Source organism: Neopelma chrysocephalum, unplaced genomic scaffold, assembly GCF_003984885.1.
Source record: "Neopelma chrysocephalum unplaced genomic scaffold, ASM398488v2 Primary Assembly neopelma1_45, whole genome shotgun sequence".
NCBI lineage: Eukaryota > Metazoa > Chordata > Aves > Passeriformes > Pipridae > Neopelma > Neopelma chrysocephalum.
This window is the reverse complement of record NW_020897704.1, coordinates 4309328-4327106: the sequence shown is the minus strand read 5'-3', so window position 1 is coordinate 4327106 and position 17779 is coordinate 4309328. Positions and strand designations below refer to the sequence as shown.

At 40.2% G+C, this 17779-nt stretch overlaps 1 protein-coding gene across 4 annotated transcripts in view; it reads left to right on the top strand.

The window, feature by feature from the left end:
• TRABD (TraB domain containing) overlaps nucleotides 1-10461 on the top strand; it is a 32159-nt gene extending 21698 nt beyond the window's left edge. For all 4 annotated transcript variants that reach the window (XM_027679220.1, XM_027679221.1, XM_027679219.1 and 1 more), the window contains 5 exons: nucleotides 1707-1817; nucleotides 3196-3335; nucleotides 5067-5239; nucleotides 6059-6170; nucleotides 7239-10461. In XM_027679220.1, the coding sequence (XP_027535021.1) occupies nucleotides 1707-1817; nucleotides 3196-3335; nucleotides 5067-5239; nucleotides 6059-6170; nucleotides 7239-7413 (711 nt within the window). In that variant the 3' untranslated portion in view covers nucleotides 7414-10461. The remainder of the gene's footprint in view (nucleotides 1-1706; nucleotides 1818-3195; nucleotides 3336-5066; nucleotides 5240-6058; nucleotides 6171-7238) is intronic.
• Nucleotides 10462-17779: the final 7318 nt, after the last annotated feature.

Here is a 17779-nt window from a genome sequence, read left to right as displayed (position 1 = left end):
ATCTGACACTGAATTATCTGGTATTGATAATAACCTCCTTTACTGTTTTGCTCTCATCATTTTTTGTGCATTTTGCTCCTTATCCCCCAACAGTATCTGGCTGGCCAATTATTGCTGGTTGCTGCTGCATATGGCTGCTTGTCACCTTTTATCTCCTTGATGCTAAACAAATACAGCAGGCACTGAGTTTCATGCAGGTTAAGAGCACAGACAACTCAGACACACTTCATAGATGCATCCCTCTGTTAGCCATGAGGATGAATCTTCTGTCACAGTGTAAAAATGCAACTTCAGGTGCACCAGTCCTGAAGGGGAAATCAGCCAATAAATAACCTCAGGCTGCATTATCCTACTTTTTTTTTTTTGTGGGCATCTTCTCTGAACTTCTGAAAACCCTTGTTCCCCAGGCACTTTTAACTCGATCTCGGGGATACTGAAAACACTTTTTCTCACTGCCTTCTTTCTTCCTTCCTCAACTCCCTCCAGGAACCCAGCACCTGACTTTCTGCCATGCTTGGTAGTTTGTAGTATGATAAAGCAGATAATCAGTTGTCTTTGAAAATAGCCCCTCTCTTTTGTCAGTTCTGGTCCTCAGTGACTCGAGTCCATTTAACTGCAGAAACTGCCTACAGCCTTTGGAGAGGTCACACAAGCATTAAATCTGGCACAGGGTGGGTCATTTAAGCAAGGAATGAAGACCAGGACCTTTCTCTGATAACTTCCAGCAGCTACATTAACTCAGGCTGTCCTGTGTAGCCTCATCTTCAGTTGCATGAAGCTGGTGATGTAGCAGGAAACAAACCTTCGGTGAGAGAAGGGGTAGTGCCCCTTTTGGTAGCGTTATGGGCTGATGCCAAATTGGAGGAGGTGTGTAACCAAGGTGCAGGTTACATTTTGGGATAGGTAACACTCATCCACTGAGTTGTAGGATTGAGTTAAGGACACCCAGAGCTGGACAGAAGGGACATCTCTGAATGGATTTGAGATGTTTTTTCATTCTTTTTGTAAAACGTCAGGGAAGGAAAATTTTGCATAAGTATACATAGGAGAATTTTTTTTCTTTTTACAAAGAATAGTTTTGATTTTAAGTCTCTGTTCAGAAAAGTAGTAGAGAACCTTCAGTCTGCTTATGGGAGTTAGTCATACTCAGAACTGTGAGGTCTCTTCTAAGGTCTTATGTGCCAAAGTCATGCACTGCAATTTCTTGTACAATGCTAGATTCTCTGTTTCTGCATCTGTTAACCTAACCAGTCCTCAATCTAGTGTTTTCCAGGATTATGGATGTGTCTGCGATTAGCCCACTGGATATTCACTTCAGTATCTGTATGACATGGTGCTCACTGTGCATTCAATGGAATATACTCTTGTGATCCCTTTATTTTTTTGTATCCAGAAAAGTTATTCAGATACTTTCTTCAAGCAGGCAGAGTAAATATAGACTGAAATAAGTCTGGCTGCCCTCCTTTCTTTTCTTAACTCTGCCATACATTTTTGTTGAAGGTGAGAATACTTTGGCTGCACAGTGAGGTAAACTGGTAAAAACTGAAATACGAACTGTATTGATAAGTGAATTGGCTCCAAAGATAGCTTCAGTGCTGCTTCTTCATTAAAATAATTATTTTTTTTCATTACTGTGAATAGTGCATTCTTAGAAATCCACATAGCTTATTGATTTGGTTTTTTTGTTTTTCTTCCTCTTCTGCCAGAACGGAGTCATGTCTGGATTGATGCAAATGCTGCTTCTGAAGGTTTCTGCTCACATCACAGAACAGCTGGGAATGGCCCCAGGAGGAGAATTCAGGGAGGCTTTCAAAGAGGTGCGAACTTGAAATGGCTTTTCTGAGGTCAGATTTACTGGCCTTTTGCTCCCACAGTCAAAGTAAATAAAATCATTTTGTCACTAACTCAAAAGAGCACTCTGGCCATAGCTGTGCTGAAGCCAATGAAATAGTAAAACTCATTTTTGGCTTCGAAGTGTACTCAAAGGTACAAAAGATTGTAGCCATAAGTGGTAAGAAAGCAACTCCAAAAAGGCTTCAAACAATAAGGGTTTTTCTCGATGATATTTCTGATGGAACTTGTTTTCATTAATAATTTAGTTCTTTAAAGTAATTGTTTTTGAATTCTTAGTATTGATCGTGGTCCCACCGTTGGTGGTGTCAGGATTTCAAGCTGTGAAAACCAGCTCTAAAGTATTAATGAGATCTAACACATCTGGAAAGATTAGGGAAGTGAAATATCTGACTGGTCTGTTACTCTTATCTGGTCTTCTAACGTTCCCTTTTGTACTACTGCCATCTGTGATACACGGAATTAAATAGTAGCTGTGTATCACACTAGTCTTTTTTTTTTTATCTGGGAGCACTGGGACGCTATTTTCCATGTACATATCCACCTTGCAGAACGCATCTTGCTGGTTTTAGGGAAATTTTGTACTAATAAGGAAATCTGAGATAACATTGCTGATAAAGAATCTGGAATAATTTAGTGTATTTATCCTTAATAAAAAGAAAACTTTCAAGGTGTATTTTCTTGAGCATTCTAGACCAGAATGAAACATTTTAAGTGGGAAAGAAAAAAAAAATAGCTCTGTCCTATTCTAAAGTGATTGCTTGAAATTTTTAAACAACTGTGCATAGGAAATAATTTTCTAGAAAGTCTGTGCTACACTAAAATTTGTCAGTATGAGCTACAGCCAAGTCTCGCCTCACGTTATCTCGTGGTATCTGGTATTAGTTCTTGTTTTGTAACCTCCTTCTTGAATATATTTTAACATGACAAAGTGAAAAATTAATGATCCTGACAAATCCTAGGTAAAAGTGAAATGATCGCAGTTGTTTCACCTCAGCTTTATTCAGACCTAGACAGATATTAAGCCCCATTGCTCATCTTATGTAGTAGTAAGCAGAAGCTTTCTGCTTCAGTAAAATTAACCCAAAGAGTGTGGCATTACAACTTAATGTTTTAACTGTAATACCTACTACATTGTGTAGCTGATTTATTCCTTTATGAAGTAGTATTTTGTAAATTTTATTTACTGCAAAGCCAAAATATTTTTTTATGTCGAAGTATGACACTACTTGCTCTTTTTCAAGGTATCTTGTTTAACACAATAAAATATTAACATTCTATTAATAAGGATGTACTGTGCTGCAGTATGAAATGTTGACTAGTGATTTGTATCTTCTCTTTCAGGCCAGTAAAGTACCCTTCTGTAAATTCCATCTTGGTGACCGACCCATCCCTGTTACATTTAAGAGAGCAATTGCTGCACTTTCTTTCTGGCAAAAAGTCAAGCTTGGTTGGGGCCTTTGCTTCTTGTCTGACCCAATCAGGTAGGAATAAGCATCCCATATGTTTGTCAGGGTGAATTGTTCAGTTCCTCAGTTGACTTTAGTGTAAGGGTACACAGCCTGATACAATAAAATGTGAAGTTAGCAAGAAGGATAAATATACAAACTACCCTGCAATAACAGGTATTTTTGAAAAGAAAGCTTCCTTCCTGATCTTGTTCCAGCTCTTTCTTTAATTGTCGTTTGATGCATTACTTCCCGGTGAAGCAAAAGATTTAGTGCTGGAGAGTTCCTAGTGTACTTAAAAAAAACTTCTTAAAATTCTTGATCCCTGAATCTCAGTGCCTCTCATACCCTGTGATTGGAACTCTGCACAGCTCATGCAGTGATATGTGGCATTTTTTTACAGGCTTTTAAAGTTGGGCCAGGGTTCAAACTGTATTTGTGTCAATCAAACCTGTTTTGCAGTTTTAGCATTTACTTAATTGTAATTTCCTGTAAATACTTACTGTTACATTAATCTGTAAAATGAGTTTGACCCTTGTTCAAGCCATTAACTACAGTTCATGCACAAAGTAAGTTTTCTTACTACCTTTCACTTTCTTACTACTACTGGTCTAATACCAGCATGAGACTGTTTCTAAGCTTTTGGGGGACATCAGAGGGTATATTCCTGTGCGTTTTCTCCCATTCTTCATCCATCCTAAGAACATTTTGGTTTTCAACTGCAATATTAAGATAATTATGGTATATACATGCCAGCTTCCCACTGAAACTTGGCCGTAACATCTCAGTTGTTGTCATACAATTGATTTTTAAACATAACATGTGGATAGAGGTTGAAAAGGAAAGGTATTTATAATTGGGAAATCATTGGGGAGGGAGGGAGGAATACTGTGCACCCAGCCATCCACATGAGATTCTATGGAAAATGGAGTAATAATTCAACATGATGTTTCTGTGATCTGTTGGAAGCTAGCAGTGCATTTCTGCTTTCAGTTCCTGTGTTGACATTTGTAATGTCCTTTTCATCTTGGAAACTAAAGGAAGTGTGTTTGACATAATTCTTCAGTAGATATGCAAAACCAGATAATTCTGTTGCTGCAAGCTATGGCTGTACCACAGCTATGGGTGCAAGCAGAAGAGTTTACAGCATCTACGAAAATTAGAAAAGCTCCTTACATTTACTCCTGCAGTTCTTATTTTTCATTTCCTGCCCATTTTCTATTCTATTCTGGGAATTGACTTAAAACTTTGACTTCCCTGCTAAAGACCTGTGATTGACACTAGCAATCTGCAGGTATCTTTCCATCCCCTCAGACTGTGCCTTATGGTGTGCTTTTTTTGTTCCTTAAGTAGAGCCTGTCTGTGTTCAGTGATCTGCTTCCTCAGGAGTGCTCTGTGTTGGCTCTTCTAAGCTTTTAATATAGACTGAAAGTGGGCACCATGATAAGTGTGGCCTTTGAAGCCCTAGTGGTCTTGCTGAGTTGTCAGCTTTTAAAGTGGGAAGGGGAAAAATCCTGTTGAACTGGCTAAAGGCAAGTGACCCTTCTTCTTTCCCTTTGCCTCACTGTAGAGGCATTGTTAGGTATCCAGTTTTACAGGTTTATGGAGATTGTTTCCCTTTTGGAAAGGATAACTGGGGTAGGAGAACTGTAGAACATGTGTTTAGGTGAATAATGTGTATAATGCCCAATTGTTTTTATTCATTGATTTATCTGTGTTGGCCTCTAAAAACATAACAGATACTGAGAAAACTTACCTTTCTTTCAGTAAAGATGATGTGGAGAAATGCAAACAGAAGGATTTACTGGAGCAGATGATGGCAGAAATGATTGGAGAATTCCCTGATCTTCATCGAACGATTGTCTCAGAACGAGATATTTACTTGACATACATGCTGAAGCAAGCAGCAAAGCAGATAGAACTACCTCGAGCTTCAGAAAGTAATTGTTTTAAAACAGATATCATAACCAGCAAGGTGTTCTCTGTGTACTGGTCCAAAGTTCAGTTCTCAGGAAATCTGGGATGTTCTATTCATGAATGCTACACGTCACATAAGATACAGTGCTTAAAAAAATAAAAAAGGGATGTTAATCTCTTCCGTTGATACTACGTAGAGCAGGAACAATATTTGGATCTCCACTGGGTGTTGTGAAATTTGGATGGTAGCTGGGAGGTGAGGGTGAGAGTTGGCATGTGTTGCAGTGGTCTAAGGATGACTGGTCAACTGCTGCATGTCAATGGTCTGGGTTTTGCAGTTGCTGAGGCCAGGTCTGTAACAGTAAACTTCACAGACTTGAGCATTGTTCTCAGATTGTTAGCCCAGGTGTTGTCACAGTTTGGGTATGTGCCAGCTGCCACTGTCCAAAGTGGTGGCGAAAGCTCTCTGTTCAGCAGACAGCAAAGACCAGGGCTGTTCCTGATAAGCAGTAAAGAAACGTGACCTACTCAGAGAAAGGAAGAAATTAATTTACCTTGCATCTGCTGAGCCTTTCACTCTGAGGCTGGAGTATGAGAACCAACCATGTCTGTTTACAAAACAAGTGATTCTTGAAAATCTAAAAACTGTGCTGATTTTTTCAGACTTCCAGTGAAAGAGGCAGTAGGTGAGATGAGTACGTAACAGGGTTTCAATACCTGGTCATAAGAGTCCCCATGTCCTGGAAAAATGAATTTTGTATTCTCACACATTGCTATTTATTTCTGGCTTGAAATTAATTATTTTATGAGTGTGTTCCCTTTTCTCCACCTCTCTTTCTCAGATGAGCCTAGAAGGTATATCCCAGCTGTTGTAGTTGGTGTTGTTGGCATGGGTCATGTACCTGGAATTGAGAAGAACTGGAATTCTGACTTAAAGATCCAGGAAATAATGAGGTAACAGTCGTCCTTTCCTACATGTTGATGTAACTGCCTCTCTTGCTAAAAACCAGTAGTAATTAGTTTCTTTGGAGGTTTTTTGGTTGGTCGTCATGGCTTGAAGAAACATCCCTACCCTGTCAGCTCATTGACTTGCTGTGCAGTGCTTGCAGACTGTGCTTACAGCAATGAAAAATATCAAAGGAAAAAAGTAAATAGTTGAATATGGAGGGAAGTAGAGATGTGAATGTCCTTATCTAGAAAGAAAATTAATTGGTCCTCATTGAAGTCTTTTAAAATGAGAATTTAAATTGGGGCTGTAGAAGATGGTGAAAACAAAACCAGGCTTCCAGTCTACTTTAGGTAAATATAAACTATTGGATTTAAAGTTTTTGTTGTCAGCACACTGCTGGCTCTGGCAAGCTTAGTGTCACAGTTGCTTGTAGCCTATTCTTAACTGTATATGTAAGCAATTACTTGTTTTAATGTGTATACCTAAATATGGGCTGATTTAAGCCATGTATCTTGCTCCAGATACCTATTAAAATAGATGTACATGCTTTTTAAAAGACAGAATTGAAGAACAAAAATGTTCAGACTGCGTATCCTATAAAGCCGCAAAGGTCAGGACTTCAGAAATACAGAAGGGATTATAATACTACTACCTGGTAGTATTGGTCTGTGGTGCTTTAGGATAATGGAGCCTTTCAAATATTGACACTTTACCTTATCACATCTGTTTACTGTGTTTATGTAACCAACTCACCCATCTCTTCAGAGTCTGTGAAAATCAGAAAAAACAGTGACCCGCCTAGATGGTGTATTTAGGTGTCTAAAATATAATTTAGAGAGACTAGCCATTAAGAGTGGCATCGTACATAAGTAGAAAAGGCTTTATTATTGTTGTTATTTAATTTGTAGGTAGCCCTTGAACATGAAAGAATACATTGTTAATTCATGATGCATCTGTTACCTGAAAATTTCCTGCACTATAAGGGGGAAAGGGAGAGAAAAGATCCTTTTTTTGATTGGAAAATGCCTGCTCTTACCAGCCATGCAGATATTGTTTTTTATCTTTTGTTTCAGTGTGCCTCCTCCATCAACTTCAAGTAAGATTTTCAAATTTGTCTTAAAAGCAACAGTTTTTGGACTGCTGGGATATGGCTGCTACCGAATAGGTCACAGGACAGTTCAGTTTGTTCTCTCAATGCCAGCAGCACAGAGCTATCTTCAGAGGCTGACAGAGGTGCCTCAGCATTGAACATCCAGTCGAGGAACTGTGTGAAGAAGGGGGCTGAAAAAAGGGTGATAGAGGCAACCCGTGAACTGGGCTGAAAGAAGATGAGGATTCCAGTCAGAGCTGATTGATGCTGAGCAATGTCAATCACTATATAGTAAAAGATTTGATACTAAAGTCACACCAGCTATGACCTAATTAATAGTTTTGATTCCTGGTAAGTGTGTTGCATGAAACCAGATGATTCCAGATTGAGCTAAAAGAAATGTGTATGCAGATATATATATTATATATGCATACTGTATATGTAATATATATATTACTGATGATGTAGTACAGGCAGCTTAAAGAGTGTGTGTTCATGACTTCTTTTCCAGAGGAACAGAACAACACCAAGTAACCTAATCGGCTGCATCTCTGCCGAAGTTCAGGGACACTTGTCTTGAATGATTCTTTGCTTTTTTTTTTCTTAGGTATAATAATACCAAGTGGTTGTTTCTGGTGCCAGACACTTTTACACATAATTTAAAAGGACATCTTCTCAATGTGTGTTTTATACGTAAAACATTTAGGCTTCTTTTTTTTAATTCAAGAGCTTTCCAGGAATTTCAGAGTTGTACAGGCTGTCATACGTACACTGCTCAAATTTTTTACAAGCCTTACTGAAGAACAGGAACGTTGCCTTTAGATTGCATCCCTTGTTACCATCACCAGTTGAATTGTCTTTCTTCTGCATAGAGAAGGAATAGCCACCCCATCAGAATGCAATGTGGTTTGTGTCAGATGTTTACAGGACACTCTGTTCCTTTAGATTAGCTTATTTAAACTGTATTATTTAGCCATATCCTGCTGGATTCAGTATTGTAAATTTAAGAGGCTAGAACTACTGTACAATTTACTTTTGTTTCTCAGACCTTTCATATTTGGGTAAGAAGTCTGGAATTAATAGTACCTGCCCCTCATTTTTGATACATGAAAATATTTTATTTATCAATGTAATTTCTCGGTGGATGAATATTTTAATCTATTTAATAGGAAAGCCATGTTCAATTTAGTCTTTCAAACTAGCTGTAGCATTTGATTTGTATTACCTGCTATTTATACATAGAATTATGGGTACTACAGACTGCTGTTATTTTCTTTCTTAATTATCCAGAACAGTCATCCATCATCAATCTATTTCTTTCTTTCTTTCTTTATTTTTAAATTCTAATTTAATATTTTATAGGAATTTTTTTGTACCCTCCTTTTATACAGGATTGTCAGTGATTGTAAAGTGCCCTCTGCAATCAGCTAGTCCCAGTTCAACAATACAGATAATATTGTCATATCAAAGTTTTAACCTGATGTATTTGAATGGGAGTCCCATTTGCTTTTCAGGCTCATATACAGTTGCTTAAAGTGAGGTTTTTATCTGTATTAATTTATTTTGGGAATGAAAGATGGGAACCAGTGTGTGAGGCAGGAGGAGGAAAAGGTGATGTGTTTTGTGTTTCTTTGTTGTTTTCAGTTGGCTCAATAAAATCAACAAACCACTTTTAGTGGAATGTGTTTCCAAAGCCTTGTGTTGGAAATGGTCCTGTACAGTCTTCTGTTTGCTGAAAGTATGTACCTGTATCTTCTGTGCAGTGTTGTCTTTTTTGAGCTTTTAAAATTAAGTTAAGGGTCTGATGCTCCTCTCTGTGATGGCATTGACTTTGCTGGGAGCTGGTCTGTCCATGCAACCTGATGCTTTTCTGCCTTGACACTTTGAAAATTTTATGAGTTCCAGTGCAGCAAATTTTTAAAGTGCATGTTTATCTTTACACTTACTGAATCTAACTCGATCCTGCAGAGCTCTTAAGATGATGTTAGGTGCTTTTCTGGGCCTTACAGTTGTGCGGGAAATAAACCTCTGCAAATGAGGATGACAGCAATTCATGCTTCTTGGACACAAAATGTAAATGATAATACAGAATACAGTGGGGGCAGGTCCTTTTATTTTCTATCTATCAGTGCTTAAGAAACACCAGCCATTTTTCACAAGAGGAAAAGCAGCATTTGTAAACAATTTATAGAAGAGTGACTGCCTGAATTTTGATTCCTGTTTTTAAAAAACATTTAATGTCTTGTTTATAATTAAGCAGTCCTATTTGAATAATTCTATTACATTTTATGTACATTTTTAAAAGAAGAAAGCAAAAGCTTAAGCTCACTCTTCTCCTGGCTTTACTGACTTACCAAAATGTTGTTCTTTTGGTTGTTTTTTTGAGAATATTTAGCTGGTAGAATTCAATATATTGATGTTTTTGCTTTAAGTTCTCTACAGATTTTTAAAGTATCTGCAGATATTTTAAAAGTTCTGTAGATCTTTGATATCTGTGCTCAGGTACTTTTACACGATGGAAAACAAATCTAAGGTAAATTTTAGATAGGAGCCTTAAACTTGGGTGGGACTAATGCTAAATGATTGTCATGGAGCATTCTTGCAGATGTAATGTTTTATGCTTTTTAGCCAGAAGTGATTAGCATCTAAGTTGTTTGTTATTCAGTTATTCTTTCCAGTCAGTACCTTTAGTCTATTGTTTCAGTTTTTTTTCTTTACAAAGCATATCAGCAGATTCTTCAAGGAACCTGTTTGTGCATGGAGAATTTGCAATTTATCTTCCCACTGTTGCAAATTGGCAGATCATATGTATGCACTGTTCACTCAGTGGCACTGGAAAGTGATGAATTTGCAGAACTAACAATTCTATGAATCCATACACAAATTCTTGATGTTGTATATTCAATGTGTTGTACCGTTTATATAACATAATCAGTGTTTTAGGTCCATTCTCTTCTGTTCTAGTCAGTCCTTTCAGTGTTGACAGCATCCTGTAAAATTTAAATATATGTTGAATTGTCCCAGCCCCGCCTCAACCTTATGAAGCCATATTGTATTTTTTGGTGACATGTACATCTGTTTTATGCATTTGTACATGTGATGTAAATTTGAAGTATTTTTAACAATGTGTGCCTTTACTCTAAAGTGATTTAAAGTAAACAGCAGTATGTTCTATTATATAAAAAAATAAAATATTTTAACCACCATTTCTGTTGAAGACATTTGTTTTACTTATTAACCAGTATTTTTACTGAGAGCAAACACTGATTAGCTAGAGCTAATCAGGATAATTTCACTAACACATTTTTCTGAAGAACATTAGTTGAACTGCTTAACTCCTGCTGAGGGGCATCTGAGTGTAATGCTGAAGTAGGGGAACTAGTTTCCTACCTACCACATGTAATGGGTTAAGAGAAGAAAGGATAGTTTCCCTGCCCTACTGAACACGCAGGGACACTTGACTGCTCAATGTGAGTACTTAAATTCGGAGTCCAGAATTAATCACAGTGAGTTGATTTTGTTGTTATTGCTTTTCTTTTGATGTCTCCAGTGCTCAGTCATGCAAGGAGATGTTGGCCTTAGTCCCAGTCCAGTAAAGTGCTCCAACATTGGCCTGACATCAGGCACAGTCACACGTGCTTAAAGTGCTGTTCTCCACATGGGAATTAAAGACCCTTTAAGTGCAAAAGATGTTGAATGAGCGGCAAAGAGTTTAATCTTTCAAATTGAGCCAGGTAAATCAATATGACCATTTTTTAAAAAAAATGTATTAATACAAAGACCCTGTATTCATACTGAAAGTATATGATAAGCTGTATTCCATATAGATAATATACCATCTGAATAGCCCCCGATTGTACCCTTTGTCAATCAGTGGTCCATACTTCTTTGGTTGTTTGTATGTAAAGCAAAGGGGAGCCCCGTTTTCCTTGATCAGGCAAAGTTCCCTTTGGTTGCACTTGGAGCTGCGTCTGCAAAGAAGTACTGGGTAAGCCATTCAGGTGGAAGGAACAACTTTAAATCCTGCAGTCAAATGCTGTCCCTGGGACTGGTGGACAACAGGCTGCACAGCACCTCTGCTCTCGAGCAGTGCTGGGTCCGGCAGCCTCAGTTTGCCACCTCCGTGCAGGTGGAAGGCAGCTGCCTGCTTTCAGAGTATCACTCACCAGCCTTACAGGCACACTGCTTGCCCAAGTCATGTTTGAGGTGTCTTTTCTATACCAAATACTGAACAAAATTTAAAAATTGACCTGAGGTGGATTACAATTTCTGGGATTCCCATTGGAAGCTGTATTTTTGTGTGTATTGTCAAACATCTAAAAGGCACTGAGAAATATATCAAGTTATCTCTAAGTGCCAGGCAGCGGGAACTACACATGGAAAAGAAACGGCACGTTATCATTTGTGTAACTCTTAAGATACTTATGTACATATTTCCCTGTTTCTTTTTACAACTGAAATAAACTTTAATTTTGGACTTGAGTGTTTTGAGACTGACATTATTGTAAGATATGTGGACTTTTAAATATTTGCAGAAGGGTCTGACTGATGGACAGACTTCAGTGTGGTGCTGAGCCCTTGCAGTTGGCTGTGGAAATGCACATGGAAGACATCAAGCACAGGACAAAAGTAGCTCCAAAGATACGAAGCTGAAATGCGTCTACTGCCCGTTCAGGTGAAAAAATACACCAGCTGTGTGTGTGTCCCCACAGCAGCAGGTCTTGTGTGTCAGTTTGTATGTGAGGAGACACCAGGACTAGCAGAAGCAGCTGTCCAAAGAAGCTGGCAGGGGGATGTCTCAATATCCCTTCCCTTGTCACTTGCATTCTGCCTGCTGCAGAAGGAAGCTTTCTATCTATACTCTGAGGAGGCGGCAGCAGCAAAGGTGGGGCTACCTTTACTCTCAGTCCCTGTAGGGAAAAGGGGGGAGGTGGGGGCATTTGTGCACTGCTCCATCACAAGACCTTGTCCTTTGGGTCCTGACACTTGGCCTGGCTCTGACTCCTCGGTAGCTCCCTGCTGGGGGTGGCTGTGCTGTAAAGTGAGGAAACACTTCTGCTGGATGCTTTGTCAGTTTGTGTAGTACTACACAGGGAAGCTTTAGTGGTGTTAGTTTGGTGGGGTAAGATGCAGCCACTTTCACACTCATCCAAGATACTTGATACTGATGCAAGAGGGAAAGTGGGAAGGATCAGACTTAAAAAAAAAATCAAAAACCTGTTATATACTTCTTGCAGCTTCAATAGGTTGTGTCTCCTCCCAGCTAAGTGACATTCTTTCAGTGGTAAGATGTCCCTTCTTTAAGCTACAGAGATGATTCACAAACTGAACAAAGTAATGAAGAGTGGTACTTGATTACAGTGTGGTGGTTATTAATGTGATGTGTCTCTGCAGTGACTAAACTGCACATCTGCCTTCTCCAGGGCCAGCAGGAGTGTTTGTTCCATCCCTGGAGTTGTGTGTGGGCAAGGCTGGCAAGACTGCTCAGGGCTTCACCTTTGTGTGAGTTCAGCAGGGTTCTGGGTGTGCATCACCTGCCACTGAGCATCTTCTCTCCACCTCCCTGTGCCATCCTCCTGTTGTCTCTCACCTCATGATTACAGCCTGAGTTCTTTAGAGCTGAGACACACTGTTGCATTTAGTTGGAAAGCACAGATAATAGTAATAATTTGGTGCCATCTACTGACTGCATATGGTTTACCCAGTATGTCCAGTTTTAAGTAGAGGCAGCTAATGGACTCTGAGGCTATTCTAGAGAAGAAGGTAAGTGTGCACACTTGGAGAGGTTGTCTTGACTCACCAGTGTGGTACCTGCTATTAACTGAAATGACACAAAACAGGAACATCCTGAGTAAGTATGACTTGTGGTATGCATTCATTTATCTTTTTTCTTCTTGTGATTGTATTGATGCTTGAGAGGCAGGTTCTTTATGAATCAGCAATACCATTTTAACCTTCCCTTAAAAAAAAAAAGTATTTCCCATAATTATATTGATTCTAGGGTACTTCATGGAAAAGAAATAATTACACTGCTAATTACACCATCATTTTACTCTTGTAAGAATCATGGATTTAAAATTATTTAAATTGTTGTGAATTGTTTATTTTACCCCATTTCAAGGACAGACTTAATCTGCCCATCATGTAAGACCCAACACCTCAGCAGACCATTACTCTCACTCTTCTAAAAATTTTAACATATTTTTGTTTGTTGCACTGAGTGACTGCTGCTCTTCCAAGGCAACTGGAGACTGTGGGCATCTTACCCAAACCCACATCTACTGTGACCACCCTGGCAGGCTGTTGGTGCTGCTCTTTAATGTTGGGCAAAGTGGGAGGACTTGGGGAACCTGTAGCAGCCTTGATGGTTTATTGTGGTTATCAGCAATTTCTGCCTGGCTACTACATACATGGATTTCTGCCTCTCTGACTGTGCACAGGCAGGCCAATAATGGTGTTCCTGGGCAAGTGATGGTCAGACCTGGTTCTGAGCCTGTTAGCACAGGATTAAGTGCTCTCTGGGATGCTCAGGCCTGTTAAGAGGAAGGCTCGTGGCAAGCAGCACTCCCATGGCAGCTGGACTCCATGGACCACAGCTCTGTGACTGTGCTGAGGTGTGGCTCTCCTCTTCGGATCAGTTACCCAAGACATAACTGAGGCACACTGTTTATTGACTGGTGAACACACTAGAAGGAAAACAGCCAAACAGAAAAATAACCTAAGTATCACACACTGATAAAGTTACATATTTATGAAAACTGTAAGGCACAGATATGAAATTACAAACTCTCAATCTCAGATCTAATGATTCTCACACACAGCCAACAGTCAATAGCAGGCTTTTTAAGTCCCAAGGTGCAGGTTCATTCCTCCATGCCACAACATATGGCCACAGACCTAATGGAGTGAGTCCAGTGGGTTATCCCAGGTGATACCTTCCAGCCTCCCAGGCCTAGAATCTGCAGGACATTGTTGTTATGGGCCATAGGTGTCCACACTTCTACCATCAGCTGGAGCCCTCTGGTCTTCTTCACTGGACTTCACACCTCATCCTTTCTTCTTCAGCATCAGGGCCCACCTTTGCCACCTCCTCTCCTCCACTCAAATCCTTCCCAAATAAACAAACTGCCCCCAGTTCCTCCCCATTGGTCCTGGTTTTGCTACAGCCATACCTAACTGTGGTATTTCTGATGCCTTTACCCAGGCAGTTCCAGCCTTATATGGTGTTACTGGCAGAGATACCCAATGCAGGCAGCCTGGTTTCCCAAGACTCCTGGTTGTCCCCTTGGGTTTATTTTATCTCCTGCTGTTACTAGACTACCCAAATTAGCCTTGATCCCTATGCAAGCTGACCAAGCACTAGCAGGATCTTATCTGGCAGTTTACATACTGGAGAACAGCAGCAGAGGCACTTGTTTGTCTCCCTTCTGCCAGCACTGCTGGGGCCTCAGCTCTGTGGGGCTGTGTGCTCCAGCAGGATCTCTTGCTCACAAGCCACCCCTTGGTCTGCCTGCCCTCCTCCAAGGACATTCAGACCACTCTGGGTTCTCAGAAAGCTCAATCCCTTCTGGCTGGAAGCAACCACAGCTGTTAGCAACACAGGCAAGATGTTCAGCTGGGCACCTACCCACACCTTTTGAAACAAAGTATATAAAAATAAAGAACAAGTGACCTCTATCATAACTGATAAGAAGTACAGGATTAAGTGCATTAAGTGTTGCGTAGAAGTACTTTTGGAAACCAACCCACAGATATGTCATGCCAGCAATGTACAGTTCACAATTTCAGTCCCCAGTTCTGACAGTTCCCTACTCGCCGCCAAGGTGGTCTCAGGCTTGCAACTTCTTGTTCTCTGGTTTCTTGGCTCTTTTCCATGTGTTGTCACGTTGACCTCTTCCCAGCAAGGCCTCTCAGCTCCCAGACAGACATCATTAGTCCCTCAGTCTGTAACGAAATCCTGCTTTTGAGAACAGGCAAATGAATGTACACCAGCAATGGATGTAATATCACATCTTTGGTCTTCTCCTGGTGGAGCCATAGGTCCATGTGAGCCTCCCATTCTTCCATTACAGGTAAGGCAACACAAATACAGCCTGCACTGTTACCAAACACCATGCCAGGCTAACATGCTCCACTGATGAGCAGCAACATCCTCAAGCAGTCCACAATTGACTGTACAGAATGAGCACAGATGGTTCATTCAGTTGTCCATTTGCATCAGCAGTTGATGACACTTCCCTTGTAATATGGGATCTTTTTGTTGTACTATCCATAAGAACAGAGATGATCCATCTGAAAAAGCTGTTTTAATAACTAAAAATTGAGTTTGAGTACAACAGATATATTATTTAATTTAATCCCTTACAGTTTGTTGTTTCGTTTGATTGGGTTTTTTTAACTTGGCAGTTGCTTTTACACCACATGCCATATTTGGTAGTTATCACTGCTATTGCATTAAACAGCAAGTTTGTTACCCATTTACCTTGTCTATGATTCAAAATTACTGCCAATTTCCATAGACAATCACAGAACAGTTGAGGTTGGAAGGGACCTCCTGAGATTATCTGATCCAACCCACTGCTCAAGCAGGGTCACCTAGAGCTGGTTGCCCAGGACTGTCTGCAGATACTTTTAAGTATCTCCAAGGATGCAGACTTTGCAATCATAAGAGATGCACAACTCATGTCACATTTCAGAGTATTCTAGAATAGTTACATGCCTCACATATCAATTCTTCATCTCTTTCCCCATCTTAGAGGATTAATATGGATACTATAGGGTTTGTGGATACTTGTGGATGGTGTGATTTTAGTTCTAGACATGCTCAGTGGCCAAAACTAAAACTGCACCACCTGAACAATTAAGAGCATATCAGGTGATACAACTGCATCCCCCATCATCACACTGGTTCCAAAGGTACCACTGGTATCATGTGCAACTTCTGTGGCTGACCCACACTAGGATCCAATCTATCAGTTCAGTCTTTTTGTCCAGTCCATGCCGTCTTACCTGCGGAGTCAGATAATTCTGGAAGAACTAAAAAATGCTTATTACTGGAAAACCAAACATCTGAGGTCATCCCCATTATCTCCAGATCTCATTAAAATTCCTTTGACATATTTCCCAAAGGACATAAAATTATTAACAGCAGTGGTGATGCTCCCATCCAAACCATTGCTCTTACACCTAGAAGCCAGCAGAACACAATGAACAGCATCTGCAGTGCTTTAACAACATTCCTGATGCTGTTTTAAAACAACATAAGCATCTTGAAGACAACTGTTCTCAGTGAGGCACTCCATGGTTCACACCTGTGATTGATTCCACAGCGATTTCCTGAAGACCAATCTTATTTCACCTTAGACAGAAACATTCTCTTTGATTTCCTGGCAGTGAGTCTCATCTATCCACAAAACCCTCCCTTCTTTGTTTCCAATTATTTCTGTGTTTCCCAACCCATAAAACACAATCGACTCTAAGTTTTCTCTGGGCCTTCCCCCTTGTACCTGTGGTATGAACAGGATCACATTTCCCAGTGGGGGTGGATTTTCATATTGCTTTATATTGGCGTGCTGCTTCTCAGCTGTATGTTGAACCTATTAGCTCTCTCCAGCACCCTCCAGGACTGTGGATGGTAGGAGATGTGAGTTTACTGATGCACCCCTACGCCCCCCAGGAACTTCTGGTCTGGTGCATCTGTCAAGTGGTTTCCTTTATCTGAACCCGTTAAGATTGGAGGACCACATCCATTCAATGCTTCACACAGACACCAATGTATAATGTAGGCAGTAGTCACACACTGCCATTGCCTCTGTCCAGCTTGCTGTTCTGTCAATGGCAACAAATGTGAACTGACACAAACCCTCCTTCAGCCTCTTGAAGGGGTCCATGTAATCAGTTTGCAACTGTTCAAGTGGTGCCCACTCCCAGAAGCCAAAGCCATTACCCAATGCAGCCTTACAATTCACAGAATGGTTTGGGTTGAAAGTGACCTTTAAAGACCATCTAGTCCAAACTCAGGGCTGCAAGTGGTTTCCAACACCCGAGTACTCCACATCCCTGGACTTCCACAGAAATTGTGAAAATAGGGATTTCTGTGCCATATGGGTACTGGGGTGGGAAGAGGCAGGTCTTTGGCTGGAACCACATCACACTCTTCATTTACTACACTTATTACTCTTTTACTTTTAGATCAGCACTTCACTGCCTTCAGAACTCCTGCGATCATTTCTCTTTCTGAGGCAGTAGCAGAACAATTTTCCCTTGGATAAATCTACCTTGAACTAAACCAGGAGATTCATTCCTAAAATGCTTGCACCTGCTTTTACCAGAATAATTCACCCATTCAGTTTATCCTACCCTGCCCACAATTAACCTTCTACTTCTTTTCCCTTTCTTTTACCCCTTCCTACTCCCAATATCCCGACTGATTTAGCCAGGAGCAGAGGACCCTGATAATCTAATAATGCTGTCTCTTATCACATAGCAATTAAGAAAGCAACTCCCCCAGCCCCCTTTCAACAG